The sequence below is a fragment of the Zalophus californianus genome, chromosome 15 (assembly GCF_009762305.2).
Source record: "Zalophus californianus isolate mZalCal1 chromosome 15, mZalCal1.pri.v2, whole genome shotgun sequence".
NCBI classification, from domain to species: Eukaryota; Metazoa; Chordata; class Mammalia; order Carnivora; family Otariidae; genus Zalophus; species Zalophus californianus.
The window spans coordinates 62,367,597-62,387,718 of NC_045609.1; the positions used below are offsets into that span (position 1 = coordinate 62,367,597).

At 54.8% G+C, this 20,122-nt stretch overlaps 1 protein-coding gene across 3 annotated transcripts in view; it reads left to right on the top strand.

Annotated features, from left to right (window-relative positions):
* NEURL1 (neuralized E3 ubiquitin protein ligase 1) overlaps positions 1 to 20,122 on the top strand; it is a 77,647-nt gene that overhangs the window by 31,693 nt on the left and 25,832 nt on the right. Inside the window, exon 1 of one of the 3 annotated variants that reach the window (XM_035724364.1) lies at positions 12,605 to 12,772. The exons of 1 other annotated variant lie outside the window; for it this stretch is intronic. In XM_035724364.1, the coding sequence (XP_035580257.1) occupies positions 12,739 to 12,772 (34 nt within the window). In that variant the 5' untranslated portion in view covers positions 12,605 to 12,738. Of the gene's footprint in view, positions 1 to 12,604; positions 12,773 to 18,646; positions 18,895 to 20,122 lie in introns of those variants that run through there. One more of the 3 variants, XM_035724365.1, reaches the window with a different exon arrangement.

Below are 20,122 nucleotides of genomic sequence, written 5' to 3' on the forward strand. Positions count from 1 at the left end.
ATGGAAGTATTTTAGACTGCAGTCAGTTCTCAGGAAAGTTCTGCAAACCCTTGGGGAGTCCTCAAGCCCCAGCCACAGTCACTGGTCAGAGGGTGCCATATTGCCCAGGAATGAGCCTGCCTTAATATCCCTGTCCCACTCCATCATGGAACAATGACTGGGTTGGATTTCAGAGTTCCAGAGCTGGGGCCCTCAGTTGGCTGTGCTTCCTGTGGTGGGAGATCTAAGAGCGGATGACGGGTGGGGGACCAGGAAGGTGAGTGCTGTGTCTTAGGGCTGTCATTACAAGTAGCAATTCTGACCCAGACTGGCTTAAAAAACGAGGAGCCATACTATCTTAGATCACAGGAAGTCCAGGGGTGGGTGGATTTCAAGGTTGGTGGTCAAGGATGTGGTCAAGGATGAGATATTGATATCTCTGCTCTGCCATCCATGGGTTGGCATCCTTTTGGACTGGTAGTGACATGACCATGGCAGTCCCAGGAATCACAACTAGACACAACAATATTTAGAGGAAGAAGAACAACCTGTCTCTTAGGCTTCTTTGTGAGGAGCAAGGAAATCTTTCTCAGAGGGGTTTGGCAGATTTTCCACTAAGCTTCATTGGCCCAAAGTGGGCCACATGGCCATTCTTGACCCAGTCACTGGCAAAGGGATTGGAACCATTGTGATCTGTTTTTACCAGTGGATTGCCACCCTGGCTGCACATTAGAGCCACCTGGAGAGCTTTTAGAAACACCCATGCTGGGGGCGCCTGGGTGGCTCAGATGGTTAAGCGTCTGCCTTCGGCTCAGGTCATGATCCCACGGTCCTGGGATCGAGTCCCGCATCGGGCTCCCTGCTCCTTGGGAGCCTGCTTCTCCCTCTGCTTCTCTCTCTCTCTCCCTCTCTCTCTCTCCTCCTCTGTCTCTCATGAATAAATAAATAAAATCTTAAAAAAAAAAGAAAGAAACACCCATGCCGGGGCCTGTCTTCAGAGTTTCTGTATTACTTGGTCTGGCATGGGAACTGGGCATTGGATACCTTCCTGAGGTGATGCTGATGTGCGGCCAGGGTGGAGAACCACTGTCAATTTGGAGTAGAATGGATGCTGGGGAGGTGGCCACAATGTTCCTTACAGTCACTTACTACTTTTGTGTGGCTCGTGCAAGTCACAACCTCTTTGGGCCTTAGTTTCCCCATTTGTAAAATGGGGGCTGGCAGGAGCCAGTCTTTCCCATTACTGGGAAGACTGAGTGAGCTCATGGACGCTCACAGACTTTGCAAACTGCAGTAAGTCACTGACACCTGAGGGCTGGTTGCTTATCATCCTCCTTTGGTTTGGAGGGAAAATTTAGCAGGGTTAGCGATTTCTCTTAAGCACCGCTTCCTGTCATTAAAATAAAAAACGAAAGAGAAGGAAAAAAACGACAGGAAGCCAGAGGCAATCGCAGTGGGCTTTTTTCTTCTGGGAAGGCGTGGGTTTGAATGTGCTGCTATAAATGGTTTATGCAAACGAGTTGGAGGGGCTCCTCCCCCTGCTGCCTGAATCCGGGAGCGAGCTGCTGGGAGACAGCCAGGCACACGGCTTCTAGCCGCTCCTCCTCTCGTCCTGTCTGGGCGGCCGGGGGCTGGCGGATCCTCCCCTGCTGCCTCCAGGGAAGATGGTCAGATAAGACTCTGGTTCCTTCGTGTCCTGGGACACAGCCGGCTGCTCAGCTTCTGAGCTGTTTCTGTCTGAGGGAGCCCTGGCTGGTGCTGCCGGTTGTACTGAGGGAGCCCTCAGGAGGGCTGTGAGGTCAGGGGCCAGGCAGTCTCCTACCACTGCGTCCACAGGGCCCTGGGGCCTCACGGCTGGGAGGGTGACCTTACAGCTGCTCTCTGGAGCCTGGGTAAGGGGCAGATGGGGCCCAGTAAAGACCACCCACCCGCAACCCTGGCCTCTCTTCCTCCTTCCTCCTCTTCCTCTCGTTCTTTCTGTTCTTCCTTCATAAAATGTACTTGGAGTGCTACCCAGTGCCCAGCGTGTGCGGTGCTGGGGGTCTGGAGCTAAAACGTCTGCCCTCAGGTTGCTCCCAGCATGGGAAGGGGACTTCTCCCATCATTGCAGGGCTGGGCTGCACAAAGGGCTGGACATGCCTTGGAGGAGGAAGGTCCCGTCTGCCCTGGCGTGTTAGGATGATCTCAGGGAAAGGGCCCTCTGAGCTGGGAGATGAAGGTGAGGTAGGAGTTTCTGAGTGCCTCGTCTGGTGAGGGGCATCCCAGGTAGAGGAGCGGTGTTCGAAGAGCCATGGCCATGTGAGGGGCAGCCGTGTTCTAGTAGACATGTGGTTCTTTTTTTTTTTTTAAGATTTTATTTATTTATTTGAGAGAGAGAGAGAAAGCAAGAGTAGAGCAAGAGCAAGAGAGAGAGAGAGAGCATGAGCAGGAGAGGGAGCGGGAGAAACAGACTCCCCACAGAGCAGGGAGCCCGATGCAGGGCTCGATCCAGGACCCTGGGATCATGACCTGAGCCAAAGGCAGATGCTTAAAGACAGCCACCCAGGCGCCCCTACATGTGGTTCTTGTGTACGGAGTGTAGGTACTTGGTCTGGAGGGGGGGATGTCCCAGGAGGTGAGGCCAGACATGTGCGCTGGGGCCAGTTCATAGAGGACCTTGAATGCTCCCAAAGGAGGGTCAAGTTTATCTACTGTGGGCTCTCAGCTGGGCGGTGACCCCGCTAGATTAGTCAGGCAGAGAGGTCAGCCTGGCAGCCCTGAGGAAGAGGAATGCGAGGCCAAAGGCTGTGGGGAGAACTGTCCAGATCAGGCTGATGCTGGTGGCCTGAACTTTGGGAGGAGCCAGAGGATGGATTACAGATGGACACAGTGACTGCTCAGATGGAGGAATCCAGGATCACACCAGACTTCTGGCCTGGCTAGTAGAGCTCAAGGGGGAAACCAGGCCACAGAACTTGGGGGATGTACCCGTGTCGGGTGGGGTCAGGAAGAGGACTGAGAAGGAGTGGCACCCAGCTGAGAGCATCCTGGCCCGTCCTTGGCTCTCCACCAGACCTTGGTGGAAAGGCTGGAGAGGGAGGAATTCTTCATTGTCTTCCACCAAATGATTCCCCACCCATAGCTCTGATTCAGGAAAATCCCAGTGCCTCCATTTTACAGATGCGAAGACTGTGGCCCGGAGAGGGGATTGATTGACCCAACGTCATAGGGTAAATTGTGGAGGTGGCATCAGGACTAATAAAAATAGACCCCCCCCCAACAAAGGCTAATGTAGTCACTTCCCTTCATTGGCCCTGAGAACAAGGAGCTCCCCCCTGGGCAGGAGCAGTGGGTTTGGCTAAGCAGGGTAGAAGGTGTGAGGGGCGGGGCATTGTTTTAGAGAAGGGAGGGGTGCTGATGGGGAGGGAGAGATCCCTGCTCCCATTTACCTGGCAGTGGGGCCCAACCCAGGAGCTGCATTAAGCCATCTCTGGAGCCCTTAACCCCCGCCAGGAGGGAGGAACCTCTATGACATTAAAAGGGGCCACCCTCCCTGAGTTTCCCCAAACCCAAGCAGGCCTCTGCGGATCTTCCTGAGCCTTGTGAAGTTTTCCCACAGGCCACAGGACCTGCCCGGAACCCAGGAGCCCTGACTCCCGAGGAGGGCTTTTTCCTCTAAACTTTGATGCTGGAGAGGCCACCCTGTGCATTGCTGGGGTCTCTGGGGGCCTGCCTGACCCTGGGCTCCAGCAGCTGGAGGGAGGGAGGGAGGGAGAAAAGAGCCCCAAAGCCTGGGCTGCAGGTGCAGCCTTGGGGAATAGAATTGCTTCATGGGCTCAGGGGGCTTGAAAGCCACCAGCCTCTCCGAGGGGCCCTGAATAGACTTCAGCACTCACAGGTTCCTCTAGGCCTGGGGTTGTCGCCCTCCACCCTGCAGCTAGCATGGCCCATGTCTGCTGTGCTCCAGGGCAGGGCCCCTGGGGGGTGGGCACAGAGCTGGCCTAGTTCAGTGGCTGGACCTCAGCTTAATCACTCACTTTTGCTCCTGTTTCAGAGCCAAGCTGAGCCCCTCTACGGCTGCAAAGCACCTGCCATTCCCTTTGTCTTTTCAGAGCATTTGTGTCTCAGGGCCTGAGCGACCTCGTGCCTCCTTGCACCCACCTGCACTTCCCCTTGGGACGTGTATGTGGTGTAAAGCTCGGGCTCCCAGGACTCAGAGCCCTCCAGTGTGGGAGTGGGCCCAGACCCTGGTGGGGGCGAGAGCTTAGATGTACAGCAGGGACACCTGCTAAAGTCCAGAGGCGGTTGACATTGGGATCAGCGAATTTTACGTCTGTGCTTACGCCCACCCTGGGCCCCTCTGACTGATGCCGTGTTTATTTAACTGAAGGGGGCTTTTCTCAGGGCAGCACTGTGTTGTAGATGAAGTCCCAGAGCCCGGGCTCCTGAGTCCGAGATCTAGATTCTAGGCTGGCTCTGGCACTTTCTGGCTTTGGCAGTTCATTTCCACCTCCTTGAGCCTGTTTTTCCTCATCTCTTAAAAGGAATGAGTGTCTGCCTGATGGTACCAAATGTTTTTGCAAATCCAGTAAGATTTTGGTGAAAGTGATGAGCTGGGTCATTATTCCAAGAGGCCACATGGTGGAGAGACCAGCACTTGGACTCCGGAGTCTGGTGGCTGTGCAGGCAAATCCCAGCCCCACTGCATATTAGCTGTGTGACTGGGACACGGGGGCCAACCTGTCTGAGCCTCCATTTCCCCATTTACGGTACTGAGTTCCAGTGCTTTCCTTTGGCTGCCCCGAGCAGGTGTTTCAAGATGCTGGCTGCAGATGTGATTTTCTTAATTGACTTGGGTACTTGTTTGTCTTCATTCCTGCTTAATTTGTATAGGAGGAAGAGGTGCTAAAGGGGTAAAGCTTCTTTAGGGGAGCCAGGTCGGAGATCACGGTGGGCAGTGGGAGGCAGCTCGGCCTGGTGGGACGAAGGAGCCCTGAGGGGCAGCTGGAAAAGCACCTCTGGTAGAGGCCTCTCTTCTGGGCTGGGATTCTGAGGCCTTGGGCCTTACCTGCTCTCAGACGGCCCCTGGGACTCAGCTCATTCTCTCCGCTCTGCTGAATGGCTTTCTAGATACTAACCTCCCTCCTGCACCCTTGACCTGGCCTGGGCCCTGTGTGGTCACCAGACTGGTCCTCATCGAGGTGCTACCCATTGTTGGCTTGGCCGGCATGCATTGCCTACCCTCCCGGGGGGAGCACCATGCCGTGCTGAGTGCAGGCTCTGGAGGCCAGCTGACCCGAGGACAGATGCCACTCCACCATTTCCCACCCTGTGCCTCAGTTTCTCACCTGTAAGGTGCGTGAGCATACTATGTGTGAGCCCCCCCCCCCCACTGGAGCCCTCTGAGGCGGCACTATTATCATCAACTCCGTTTTCAGAAGAGGACATAGATACCTAGTAGGGTTAGAATCAGGATTTGAACCCAGGCAGCCTGACTCTGGAGCCCGCTCTTAACCACCACCTGTGGAGCCCCCTAGTGTAGACGCACACTTTGAGGGGTGGCAGCAAGTAGCACTGTGTGTCGTCAGTGGGAGCTGGCTGCTGATGGCCCTGCTGGGAGTGCCCCAGCTCCAGGGCCTGGCCCCTGGGGTCCTGCACCATCATACTCTCCTACCCGCTAGTGCCCGGGGTCGGAACCCGGCTGTTGGAGTGGGTGGTCCCAGCAGGGGGCAGGGGGCAGGCGGCAGGGGGCAGGGCTAGGGCACAGAAGTAGACGTGCGGGCTGAGCCAGCTGGTCTGGGCGCTGCCATTGCTGCATAAGCTGGACCTGGGAGGGGCAGGAAGCAGAAGAGAGCCTGAGAGCAGACTCCTCAGAGGCAGGAGAGGGGGGCTGAAGGAGGCCCAAGGGGGCCTCCCAGACCCGGGGAGGCTTCAGCTGGCTGCGGGGCTGGGTACTAGAAGGGCTGGGCACCATGAGTTCTGGCTGAGTCCTGGGGTCTAAAGGTGTGTGTGTGCACACGTGTGTGCGTGTGTGCGTGTGTGGGTGTGGGTGGGGGAGGGTGGTCTCTGCCGGCGGAGGAAGGATTTAACCTTCTGCTATCAGCGGCCGGCTTTTCTCATAATCCGGACAGGCCCGGCAGGATCAGTCGGCTATGTGTACGCATCTCGGACGCATGAGGCTCATGTCTTGCTCCAGCGCATGTGGCCTGTCTCCTACGTCACCTCGGGTCTCATCTCTCTGCCTCCCCTCCCCCCTAAATGTCTCATTGTCCGCGCTTCCTCACCCTCCTCGGCAAGGTTATAATTGAGGGAGCACCTTACGAGTTCAGGCCCTGGCCATTTATCACTTGTGATCACTGGGACACGGACCGGCTTCAAGTTTAAAATTCGTTCTGCCCCCGAACAGAAACAGGGGAGCACTGCCTAAGGGACGATGTTGAATCTGCTTCCCTGGAAGAACCTCCTGGTACTCAGCACTCTGAGACGGCATTTGCATCTCGGGCATGTGTGCAGTCAGCCAGTGCTGGGTGCTGGGTGCCGGGGAGTGGGGCTAAGTGCTACTAACATGGTGGGGAAGATGAGCCTGTCTCTTTCTTTTCCTTGACATAACATTTGTACTTACCACTGTACTCATACCCTGCATCCTGCGTCTCTCCTCTCTGAGGCTGGCACAGCAACCTTAGCCCCTCTAGGTACTACCTGGATTCCTGAGCTCTCTGGGTCTCTGAACAACAACATCAACAGCACTAGTTACTATTACTGGTTGAGCCAAGCACGGGGCCTCGGAGAAGCTCAGTAGCTTGCTCAGTCATGTGGTGGGAGAGCCTGCCTGTCTCAGCTCCCAACCTGCACAAGGGTGGGGTGGGCCCATCCATCCACCCTCCCTGGCTGGTGACATAAATCTTATCATAGGCAAATGTTTGCTTCCCGGTAGGGGCTCTGTGGTGTGGGCTCCGTGTGGCACACTCTGTCCTGGGATTTGAAACCTGGTTTCTTCCTTGTTCTGTCCTGTCTGGCATGGACGGTGACCCCTCTGTCCGGTCCAGGCTGGTCAGGCTGGCCCCGGGAAGCAGGCGTAGGTGTGTTTGTGTCTCGGAGGGTCTGAGAAAGGGCTGTTTGGTGCTGGGCCCAGGGTCTGGGAGGGGCGGCCAACTCCAGGCTGTTTTCTCAGATTCCCTTTCAGTTTCCGCCCCCGCCTCTGCACCTGTTGTGTTCCCATCATCCTGGGCGGCTGGCAGCTGTCACTGCTGGGGCACCTGTCCCAGCCCCAGAGGACGTCCTATAGACTCCCCGGCTCTGGTTTCTTGGCAGCACACAGCTTGTGCTCTCTGTCTGAGTCCCTGTGTGTTTTTATCCTCATCTCCATGCACGCTTGTCCTGATTCTGGGCATGGGAGGAAGCTTTAGGGTGGGGCTCCCTGCTCCCCATTCTCCAGCACCAGGCCTAGTCTAACAGGGTCAGGAGGATGGCCCTGGTAGGTTGGCCTTACGCCTCAAATGCCAGGTGACTCATCAGCTCGATCAAATTATCCCTTGTTCTTGACGACAAAGATACTATAGCAACCAGGAACTGCCTGCCAGTTCCTCCCCAGCAGGGCCGCCTCCCCTTTCTGACCTCTCTTTATGGACCTCTCCAGGCTTGAGTCTCTTCTGCCCCTGCCTCATAAAGAGAAGTTACCCCTCTCCTTGTCCAGTCCTGTCTCCACTGCCTTTGGATGTCCTGACCCGTATGTCATATTAAGTAACAGAAGACATTAAACCTGAGTTTAAGTCCTCCTTATTCTCTACCCACTGTGTGACTGTTGGAAAGTTGACAACTTATGAGGCCTCATTTGCTATGCCTATAAAATGGGCACATTACTTCTTGGCCTTCCTGAAGGCTGGACCCAGAGCTTTCTTGAGGCTCCTTCCCTTCAGGGGTCTTGGAGTCTATGATTGTGATGGTTTCTACTGTCCAGTGACTTTGTTCCATGTTTGGTTCAGCATTTGCTAGGTCTGCCCTTGACTTTAAGTTCTGAGAGGGCGGGCTCACCTGGGGATGTGGGTGCTGGGCCTTGGGGGACATGAATGAGGAAGGACTTGGTGAGGAGAGAGGTTGGATGGAGACCAAGATGGCGCCCAAGAGGGAAGAGGAGCTGGCAGAAAGGAATCAGAAGACAGGGAGATGGAGGGTCTTGGGAGCTGAGTGGGTTCAGAGAGCCGAAGGGATTGAAGTTCCCTGCAGCCAGAGATGGCTGCAGCAAGGGGCTAGCAGAAAGGGAGGGGGTTCTTTCTGAAGATTGGCAGGGTTTCTGCCACACCGAATTGCTCCCCCAGGGTACATCCAGCCCTGCCTTCTGCCTGTGGGCTCTGAGGCTTTGCAGCCCCCATGCAGCTCATGGACGGGTCTACTTTCTGCAAGATTTCCAGGATGGTCTCTCCTGCTAGCAGACTGGAAGTCCAGTCTTATGCCAGTCCAGTCTCCCCACCTTCATCCACCCTGGGATGTCACCCTCTGTCCATTGGAAATCTCCTAGGCCCTGCCTCCCAGGGGAGTTCCTTAAGGAGAAGGTCCATTGTTCCCTTGTCTTCTCTTTCCCAAGTAGGAGGAGCACCTGCCCTTTGACCTTTTCTGGGTGGAGCATGAGTTTCAACTCAGGCTGGTCTGGGTTTGAGCCCCAGCTTGTCTTGCCTTCCACATAGCCTCTCTGAGCTCAGTTTTATAGTCAGCAAATGGGCATGACTCTAATCCCACAGGGATGTTGTGGGGAATAGGTAGAATTATGTGTGTGAGATACTTAACATGGTGCCTGGCACACAGTAAGTGTTCAATAAATGGTAGCATTTATAGCCTCTGCTGTAGATATGCTTATAGCTTCTCCATTCCGGTTCACATCCTTTCCATCCCTTCATGTCCCCTTTCACATCCTTTCCGGCCAGAGAACAGAACACTGAAATAATTCAGTCAGAACCAGAGGAACTCCATTCCTTGATCCCAGCCTGGCTTCTGCTTAGCTTCTGAAGGGAGCCAGTTGGGTCTTGCTCACCAGTGGGTCCATAGTGGGCACTCTGTGAATGCTTGATGAGTGAATGAATGACGTAGGTCAGTGGTTCTTTCACCCATTTAGAAACAGAATCCTTTGGCTAAATGAAATTTTATGTGATGCCCCAATGAATGAAACAGAGAAGGGTACAGCACTGGCTGGCCTGGCCACCGCTCTCAGGTGGCGGTAGGGGAACCCTGAGATCCGGGATGCTGCCACTTCCTATTTAAATTGAGGAAGTGGATTGGAGGGAACAGGGCCCAGGTCTGCTGGGAAAACCCTTCAGACAGTGGTGCTGTGAAGGCCGGGGGCCACTCAAGCACCTCCCAGTCCACTGGGAGTGGACAGAGTGAGGGCCACGGCCCACCTGGAGGATTTCTGGTCGGCTGAGCTTTCACTCTGTCCCCATTCCTGCCTGTTACTGACTCTCCAGTCCTGCTTCCAGAAAATTACATGAACTCAGTTCCATTCGGTAAATCTTCCCTGAGCACCTTCTCTGTGCAAGCCTGATGCTAGGTTGGAGGGGAGTAAGGGCAAGTCGGGTCCAGGCCCGCCCATTTTCACCCTGCTGCTTTACCTCCTGACACCTTTTCTTCCTCTGTGCATTCTCCACACCAGATGGCAGAATGACCTTTTAGAAATGCAGGTCTGGTCTTGTTGCCTCTCTGCTGAGCCCTCTCAGAGGTTCCCTCCTGCTCTCAGATAAAGGGCCAGATTCTTCATCCTGCTCTTCAAGGCCCTGCTGGGGTGTCCTTTGACCACCTCGGCTTGCCACTGAAAAATTTCCCCTGGCTCCTGCTACAGTCCCTGCTCCAGGCGTACCGACCCTGTTTCTTGAATGTAGGGGCTTCCTCCAGCCACAGGGCCTTTGTACATGTGCTCACTCTCCGGAGCTCTCTCTCTCTCTCTCTCTCTTTTTTTTAAAGATTTTATTTATTTATTTGAGAGAGAGAGAATGAGAGATAGAGAGCACGAGAGGGAAGAGGGTCAGAGGGAGAAGCAGACTCCCCGCTGAGCAGGGAGCCCGATGTGGGACTCGATCCCGGGACTCCAGGATCATGACCTGAGCCGAAGGCAGTCGCTTAACCAACTGAGCCACCCAGGCGCCCCGGAGCTCTCTCTCTTCAAAGCTTCCTCCACAGCACATGGACATACCTACTTATCCTTTACCTTTTTGCTTTTCAGGAAAGCCTGCCCTGAGCCTCCCCGAGAACCCTGCTCCTTTCTTTCAGCACACTTTTCTAGGATTGTGATGATATGTTCCTTAGTGAGACTACTTGATAAATATGTTTCCCTCTGGACTGTAAGTTCTTAAGAGCCAGGGCCTGTCTACTATTGATCACCCTTGCATACCCAACTTAGTGTCTGACACAGAGTAGGTGCTCATAAATGTTGGTCAAGTTGAACTGCTGAGATGCACCCAGGGCAGGCAGACAAGGCCACAGCTAGGCATAGCCGTCGCTGGCAGGCCAGAGTAAGATGAGGGGTTGGGAGAGGCATACCTTGGGCTCAGAGGAGAGCCGAACTCCAAGAAGGGGGATTCACCCTGCACCCAGCATCCCAGGGAGGCTTCCCAGAAGAGGTGTTCCCAGTGCTCAGGGAGTGGGAAGATTGGAGGGGGGGGGCATGTGAAAGGGGTTAGTCGGGAAAGGCCCAGGCAGGTGCATTAGGAGGCTGGCAGGATGAGGGGGGTAGACTCTGATGCTGCAAGAACAGCCTCCAGACCAGCCTCTTTTTGCTTTGGTTTCCTCATCTGTAAAATGGGCATAAAAACGCAATTTATCCCTTAGGATTGTCATGAGGATTGAACAAGTTAATGTATGTAACGTGCTTAGAACTGCCTGACACGCAGTCAGTCCTGTGTTTGCTATTATTATGATTATTTGTCCCACAAAAGGAGTTTGGGTTACCTCCTCTCTGTTAGACTTTGACTTAGCTTCCTTCTCCAGAGGAACTGGGTGTGTGTGCCCTGGAGCGTGCGGGTGCATGCACACGGGGCCAAGCATAGCCATGAGGACGATGTGCCTGTAGAAGGGGGCGGCCTTGTGTGGATTGGGGGTCACCTCTTATTCCAGGGAGAAGACTCAGCCATGCCTCTGGTCTAGTAGGAGGATTAGCGTGCTGGGTCTGTGGCCACTTTCACCCAGGGCCTGCCTTGCTCTGTGGCTGATGACCCCAGATCAGGCCTGGATGCCCCTCCCGCGGACCTACTCAGGGGTGGTAACAGCAGGGTGCCGAGGTGAAGGCTCAGAGCCCAGCACAGCCCCCTCCTAGTGCCGAGACCTCTGAGTCCCATCTGATACGGGGCAGCCCCTGCCTTTGTCATAACTCTTTCCCCAGCCCCCACGCCTCTACCCACTGGCCTTCCCTCCCCACCCAGATCTTTCCCTGGGAACCCAGGTCCTTCACCCTGAGGGCAGGGGCTGGGGCCTGGGCCAGGGCCTGGGAGAGGCCCCTGTCCTGTAGAGAGCCTGCAAAAGGGTGACAAACTGGGGGATTATCTCACAGACCCAGGCATGAGTCCTGGCTCTGCCTCCGACCTGGTGGGTCACCTCGGGCAATTTCCTGAGCCTTTCAGAGCCTCAACGTACTTTTCTGTAAAATTGACCTAACAGTGGCCTCTGCCATCTGGAATCAAATGAGAGTGCATGCAGTGCCTGACATACAGAGTCTGGTGGGCAGTAGGTGGCTAAGTGTGCATAATGGTGAATGCTTATGAGAGCTTGTGTTGTGCATATACATGTGACGTGGCACAGACAGGTGGTGAGGTCTCTATATATTGGTGTATGCTTGTATATGTTACGATTAAAGGGGTGGTGTGCTGGGGGGGAGGCGGGTAAAAACCTGGATCCCTGGGTTTGCTTCCCAGCCCTGCCACTTTCTAGGTGGGTAACCTCTCTTTGTCTCATTTTCCTCATCCGTGAGATAATAATAATAATGGTACTTATTGATAAAAACAATACTACTGACTTCTTCATTCAGCCGGTGAGGGCTGAAGGGGTTAATACTCCTGGAGCATTTGCAATAGAGCCTGGAAGAAGATAGAAGCCATGTTAGCTGCTTGTTAGTAAGCTCCGCTAGCCAGATTGTAAGCCCCTTGAGGATCGGACAGTGTGTGTTTTGCTCACCATGGTGCCCTCATTGTCTTTGTCCAAGGTCTGCATGTAGTAGGTGCCTCATGGCGTGTGGATGGCAGTAAGCCTGGGGGAACAATGAGGTTGTGTGCATGCGGGTGTCTGTGAAGAGGTGTATGATGGGGAATGAGCATATGTGTGCGTGTGCATGGGTGTGTGTGTGCGTGCGTGTGTCTGCTCTGGCAGGGGCATCTCCAGTGCTTTCTGTAGCTCGGCTATTTCAGGAAGCCTCCAGTCTCCTCCTCCTTATGTAAATAAACATGACAGATCCCATTGCCTGTACCAGTGCGGGCCGGTGGGGGAGGCTCTGGGAGTGGGTGGGAGCCGGAGGCGGCGGGCAGGGCCAGAGGGGTGTGCTTGCGTGTGCGTGAGTGCGTGTGCGCGCGCGCGTGCGTGTGTGTCTGTGTGTGTGTGTGTGTGTGTGGCCGGCCTCGCGGGCAGGCAGCCGTGTGGTGTGCGGGAGGGAGCTGGTGGGGACGCGGGAGGGGCGGGCTTGGTCCTGCCATGCCGGCTGCCGGCCGTGGGGGAGGAGGAGGGGCAGGAGGAGGGGAGCTGGCGGCTAGGGTGGCTTGGTGAGGAGACCAGCCGGCCCAACGAAGGTGGCTGTGCTGCCCGCTGCCCGCGATGGGGGGACAGATCACCCGGAGCACCCTCCACGGTAAGGCCCCAGCTGATGCCAGGGGGTCTGCCCATTCCCAGCCTGGGGACCACCTGGGGAGGCTGGGGCCCGGAGGGGGGGCCCTCGGGCGAGGTCATGATCATCCCCATGTCTCTTTACTCCTTGGTGGACTCTGGGGCCACGGGAGGGGGTGCTTCTGGGTGGTTGGCACTGGGGTGGGGGAAAGCAAGGGGGGCTGGGGAAAGCGGGAAGAAGTGGGCTTTCCCTGGTAGCCAGCAGAGGTCAGGCAGCCAAGTCTCCCCACAAAGTCTTGTTGTCCTCTTACGTTCCCCGTTCCCCGGTTGCTGACCAGCCCTCACATGGGATGTGAGGTCCTGGGTGTCCATATCCCCCTCTCCTAGAACCAAGGCAACCATAGTTAGACAGCTGGGGGGACCTGTTTGTAGGCCCTGGGATGCAGGCCACGCAGGTCAGTGCCATGTTCCGTGATGGAGACTTGGAGAGATGTGTGAGCACACACGTGTGTGCATGAGTGTGTGTGTGTGTTTGTGCTCACAAAGGTCCATTCAAGGTGTCTGGGGGTGTGTACCTGTGTCTGCTTATGCCTCAACATCCAGATGTGCAAGTGACAACCCCCCACGTTGCCTGACTTTGGTTCTCAAAGCTTGCGCTCCATGGGGGAGGCCAGTGAAATTCTGACCCCTGGGGTTTATGTCCACGGTCAGACAGACCGCTGGGCAGGCAGGTGAATGGGGTGGAAGGGAGGAGCACTGAACTGGCTCCCTACTTGCAGAGCTGCTGCCTGCCCGGGCTCCTGGCCCCTCCATCTGCCCGGCTCAGGTGCCGTGGTCTTGGGAGTAACATGGCCGATGTGGCACCAGACCCAGAAGGGAAAGACTTCCCAGAGACTTGTTTTGTCATTGCTGGGCCCTGGGAGCTGGGCTTTCTGTACAAACTGACTGGGGCCAGAGCAGTGTGGGCTGACCTTGGGCAGTCCCTGCCACACTTCCCTGGGTCCCCTGCTCCCTGCTCAGACAGGGCATTAGGAGATGGGGCGGCCTCCATCTGCTGAGTTTAGTGGGCACTAAAGAACCCGGGCGAGGCACAGGGAGGAGGGAGGGCAGTGGCAGGAGCAATTGGGAAGCTGTGGTGGGGACTGGTGACCAGGTGGCATCTCCCTTCCAGGCTCTGGACTTTGAGAGAGTGATTTCTAATTAAAAAAGAAAAAGGCAGGAAAGGAGACATGGGAAAAGCAAATCATTGGCTCTCTTAAAAGGAAATAAATTTTGTCCTGGGCCTGGAGGGCTAAGTGACAGATGGAAGGTCCTGGAAGACACATAATCCGGAGCCGAACAGTGGCCTGGGACTTGGCCCGAGACTTGGACTGGGCTGACCTGGGCCTGGCCCTGCATGGGCTCCATGGGGCGGGGGCTCCTGTCAGGGCTTACTGGCCCCAGCAGGGCCTGTTGGCAGAGGGTCTGGAGCAGACTGGCATTTTCCACTGGAAGCCGACTTAGTCAAGCCTGTGGCCTGGGAAGGACAGAGAGGCCCTCAGAACAGGCCCAGGATGCAGCACACGATCCTCCAGCTGGTCTGGAGCACGGGCTTCCAAGGGGAGTGAGGACCCTGTGACCACCCGAGACAGCACGTGGCCCGCAGAGCTCTTGCTCCAGCGTCCATAGACACGTCTTCTAGTGAGGGCAAGTGTCTTCCTGAGCCTTGGTTTTCTTGTCTGTTAATGGGGCTGATGGAGTCCCCTCCTCATAGGACTACCGTGAGGATTACTTGGGGGGATGTGAATAAGGACTGAACTTGGGGAGAACCACAAGGGCTTGGAAAAGCATTCTGAGGCCAGGGTCATATTCCCTCCTTTTCCCCCCCGGGACAGCATGATATTTGGGGTGGGCCGAGAACTCTAGGAGCTGGGCATGGATACTGGTGGGGACATTGGTGCTGCGTGGACACTGGTGAACGCTAATCAAATGCCTCATCTGCTTTGCCCTCCTTCCCTCCCCTGCCCTCAGCCAGGATCACGCTCCATAGGGTGGGCCTCCCACCAAGCTGGCCCTAGCCCCTGCCTCAACCTGCCATCAAGGCGAGTAGGAGAGGGGAGTTGGGGTTGTGGAGAAGGTGTCTTTGCCTGTGTCACATAGCCCCTTAGCTGGCACCTCCGTGTGCCCGTCCTCACATGTCCTCCCCACATCCACAGCTACTCATGCCCACACCCATGGCCTGGCTGCCTCAGTGGCTCTAGTTTTGCCTCTTTCCGGGGTGTGTATGAGGGAAGTGGGAGCTACAAGGGTATGGCTCCTTCCTGGTGGCTCTTAGGCCCATAGCCTAACTCCACGAGAATACTTAGAGTTCCCGATTGTGTTTTCACTGTGGCCCTTGGGATTTGGGTTTGGTGCACACTGAAGGTTTTGGATTGCTGGGTGACAGAGATGAGAGGGATGTGACAGAGAGTGACCCCAGACCGTTGGTGTGTATAGGGGCGGTTTCTAGCAGTGTGTTTGTGGGCATGTTTTGGCTGTCAGTGTTTCTGGTGTCTGCAGATGGTGTATCTGTGTTTGGGCCTGTGTGTGTACCATGGGATGTGTACCTATCTGTCTAATATTTAAGGGATTTCGTGTTATGCCTGCGTTTCTATGTGTGAGCAGCCACGTTTGTGTTACTTTGTGCGTGGGACATGTCCTTGTTATTCTGTAGATAGATGTCAGTGTTTCTGCATGAGAGGGGTGTGTGTGTGTGTGTGTGTGTGTGTGTGTGTGTGTGTGTGTGTGTGTGTGTTAGGGCTGGTGGTGAGGAGTCAGGCTCCTCTGGGACCAGCCTGGCAGGAGACCCATGGGAGAAATTAATTCCCATTTGGAAAATGGTTTCGGCAGTTACATGCTTGATATCTTTCATCGGGCAGATTTCCAGAGCTGCTCCCAGTCTTGAGGGCAGGATGAGGGGGCGGGGAGAGCACAGAAAGAGGCAGCAGCCATACTGAGAGGCCTCCCCTCCCATCCCTGGCCCTCCCCTCTTCTTTCTTTGCCTTTCCCCTTTAGCTCCTTCAGTGCTCCCCCACCAGCAAGGATAGGCCCAGGGCTGAGGGATTGATGTGCAGATGGCACACACATATTCACTCAGACATAAGTGGCACCCCCAGCTTGATCTCTGGACCCACACACCCTAGATGCTGGGGTGCAGAGACTTGAGAGTTGGTCCCCAGTTCTGTCCTTTCACAGAGGGGGATGCTGTGGTCCAGAAGGGGAAATGGTTGGCTGAGGTCATGGAGCTGGTGGCTCAGGTGGGAAGTCAGGCCTTGCCCCTTCTGCAGTTGGCTCCCCACTTCTCCTTCTCAGGTTCCTTAACAGGCAGCGGGGGAGAGGGCGTCCCATGGCCTTATGAGACCTGGGATTAGCACAGAGGGTGCTGCCTGTCTCCTGACAGCAGGTCTGGAGGCTTAGGCCAAGGTGAGCTTGCAGGTATGGTGGCTTAGCTTGATCCGTCTTATTCTCTTAACCCAGCTCTGTGCCTGGCCCCCCAGTGGGCACCCAGTGGATTCTTGGTCATTGAGTAAGAGGGGGGAGTGAGGGGTAGAGGCCCTGGGTGGGTCATGTGGCAATTGGAGCTGCAGGTGGCCTGGGGGAAGGTGGGATGGAGCTGTCAGGGACAGCTTTGGAGGATGTGAGACCTGAGCTGGGCAGTGAAGCCAGGCAAGGCTAGAGAGGAAGGGGATGGTGGGGTAGGTGTTCTTGGTGAGAGTTTGAATCAGGATCCACTGGCTGTGTGACTTTGGGTCAGTTCCTTCATCTGTACATTGTCCTCTTCTGTACATTGGGGATGGTAAGGTTTACCCTGAAGAATGGTAGAAAGGATTAAGTAAGCTCATGGGCATTAAGTAGACCTTGTGCATAGTAAACACCCTGCAAAACAGGTGTGTGCTTCTCTGAAGGTTTCCGTGGAGGCTCCTCCTGTATGTTCGTGACTATGTACACACACGTGCACCTGGCCACCTCTAGGGACCAAGAGTATCTCTGCCTCCTCCAGCCCTGATGGGTCTTGTGTCCACCATCAGGCACACTCTCTGGATGTGTGTGTGCACACATGTACACATGCATGGGTATGGGAAGCTAAGGGTGATGGTCTGGGTGGTGTATGGATTTATATGACCGAGCCATGCTCCCCTCCACTCTGCAGTCTCTCAGGCCTGGCCTGGGGACTTTGGGGAGGTGCTGGGAAGACAGGGGCCCAGAGCTGAACCCAGAATAGTTATCATCTAGAATCCCCTTCTGGAATCTTGGGTTAGGACCTGGGAGGGGGAAGAGGAGGGCTGATTCCCTCCCAGCAGTGAGGCTATGGGGAGGCACAGCTGTATGCACATCTGGCTGTTGGAAATGTCAGAGACTGGGATGTCACAGAGTGAGTGAGAGCAGGAGGCTCAAGGTGTGGAGATTAAGTTGGTCATGAAGGTGCCGACCTTGCCCACTCCCCGCCATCCTCCTTCACCCAGCTTGTCATCATAGATTCGTTCAGTCTTCCAGGGAGCAGCAGGGCCTGCTGTATGCATAGCCAGGGCCCTAGGGGAGATGAGAGGCCTAACATGGCCCCTAACCATGAATCACAAAGGTGGGTATATGTGGGGACTGCAGTGCGCATGGAGAAACCGACCAGGGTGGACCATAGGATTCATGTAGCTGAGAGTGGACCTGGCAGGCTGGCCAGCGAGGTGGGGCTCACTGAGGGTGGATGGACAGCGTGTTACCTGAATTCAGAACCCAGCGCTGCCACTTGCCAGCTATGTGACCTTGGGCAAGTTATTACCTCTCAGAGCCTCTGTTTCCTCATCTATAAAGTGGGACTAACTGATACTGTATTGTTGCAAAGCACAACTATTGTTGTACAGCTAATTACCCCAAAAGTTAGTGGTTTAAAACAACAAACATTCCATTATCTCAGTTTCTGTGGGTCAGGAATCTTGACACAGTTTAGCTAGGTACCTCCTGCTTAATGTCTCTTGGGAGGTTACAGTCAAGTTGTTGGCTGGGGCTGTGGTCTCATCTGAAGGGTTGTCTGGAGGGGGATCCATATCCAAGCTTACTCATGTGGTTATTGGCAGTCCTTGGTCCCTTGCCACATGGGCTTCTGCACACGGTTCCCTCACAACATGGCAGCTGGCTTCCCCCCAGAGACAGAAACCCAAGAGAGGCAAGAGAAAGTAACCAAGATGGAGGCTGAAGGCTTTTGATACCCAGTCTTGGGCATGACATCCCATTACTTCAGCTGTATTCCATTCATCCATAGCTAGCTGCTAGGTCTACTCCCCACGCAGAGGGACAGGGTTGCAACAGAGGATGACTGCCAGGAGGGGGGAAGTGAGAATCATTGGGGCCATCTTGGAGGCTGTTTCCTCCAGACACCTGTCTTGCAGGGACTGGGAGGGTGAGGTGAGGTCGCATGTGAAGGACATCTGGTGCAGTATTTGATACCAAAGAAAGAAGCAGCTCTCATGACCTTCCTTTTCTCCTTTTTCCAGCAAGCAAGTGGGGAACAGGTTCTTAGGCACGTGGTGTGGGTGGGATCCTGGTGCTGGGCAGTGAAGGAAGCTGTCCTTTGAGTTCACGCTTTCTCTGATTTCTCCGCAGGACACCAGAAAGGGCAAGGCACAGAGTGGGTACTCCCTGGACACTTGCCAGTTGGTCAGTGGATTGAAGAATCAAACAGTGGCAGTTCACTCAACAACTCGTATTGAGCACCTGCTCTGTGCTCTGAGCTAGGCACTGGGGAAACAGCAGTAAAAAAGACAAGCGTTTCTGCCCCCAGGAGGCTCAGGGTCCATCAGGGAGACAGACATGAATAACCTTGCAGCCTTTCCTCCCCAGAAAGCTGCACCGCAGAGCACAGAAAATGGTCCCATTGACTCTCTTCTCAACCATTCTGGGCATGGAGAAGACAGATCAGTGCTCTGCGTACAGTGGGTAACACAGGGCCTTTGCACTGAATTCTGTGGAGGCACCAGAGTTGAGAGAGGCTGCTTGGATGCTGGAGGCTCTGTTAGGGGTGTATGGGTGGAGTCCCTGGGGGTCCATAGCAGGGCCCTGAAGCTGGTCTGCAGCCAGAGAGACTTCTGGGAGAAAGTGGGCTTTAAAATCAAGGTCTGAAGGATGAGTGAAATGCAGGTATGTAGGTGGGAAGGACGGAAGGGTTCCCAGCAGAGAAGTGAGCTTGGACCAAGCCTGGAGGTAAGAGGCGCATGAGGGAAGTGGGCCTTTTAAGGACCCCAAAGAAGGTCACATGTGCCCTGTTTTACTATCATCTCTCTCACTGAGGCCCCCTCCCTACCTGCTTTCCCACCCTTCAAACTGGCTCCCACAGTCTTTACCCTCGAGAGAGAGCCCTGTTCCATGCATGCACGTAAGCTAGTCTAAATCAGGACTCCCTTGGCAATCCAGGATTAGGGTGTTTGGGATAAGATAAAACTGGAGTGTCTGGCCTCCCACTGGGCTGAAAAGAGCTGGTCATTTCCTACAGTGGTGTTTATTGCTTTTATAAGAAAAAATAAGACCTTATGTTGGGATCAGGTGTTCAAGTTTGCAAAATTCTTTCACATCTATGAACTCCCTGGGTCCTCACAACAACCGGGAGAGGTGGGCTGGGCAGCTAAGATGACCCTGTTTTACGGAGAAAGAAATCAAGGTCCAGAGAGGTGAAGTGACTTGCCCAAAGTCACACAGAAAGTCTGTGGCATGGCCAGGATTTGAACCTAGGGCCTCCTGACTCCAGGGCTCATGGTCTTTGCCCCCCCCAACGCCCATTGTCCAGAAAGTGAGACAGGCCTCCTTCATAGGAGATGCAGACAAGCATGCCAGCACTGGGGGTTGGGATCGCAGACTCAGAACAAGGTGATCCTGAACACAGTGAGGTTCTGTGTTGAAAGACGGGTGGGATTCGGAGAGGTGGAGGTGGGAGGTGGGGCAGGGAAAGAAGCTATGTGGCGGGGAGGGGTGAAGAGTTTGAGCAGAGGTGTGGAGGTACGAGAACACAGATCGATGTCAGTAGCATGAATAATTATTACTGTTATAGAATAAGTATTAATATGCTAATCATTCTTAATTATTAATGTAATTATTAGCTGTTGTATATAATAATAATAATTATAATAATCATCATTATTATAGCAACCACTTACTGGGTTAGTTTTACATACATCATCTCATTTAATCCTGACAAGAATCCCATGGAGAAGGTCTGCCCTGACCCCCATTTTACAGGTGAGAAAAGCGAGGCTCCAGAGGTTTCACAGTTAGTAACAGAGTTCAGATCAGGGTTCTTTACTCTGGCTGGGTAACTTCACTTCTGACGACCTGTGTCCTAGTGGCTCTGGGGACGGAATGAAGACCCCGCCTG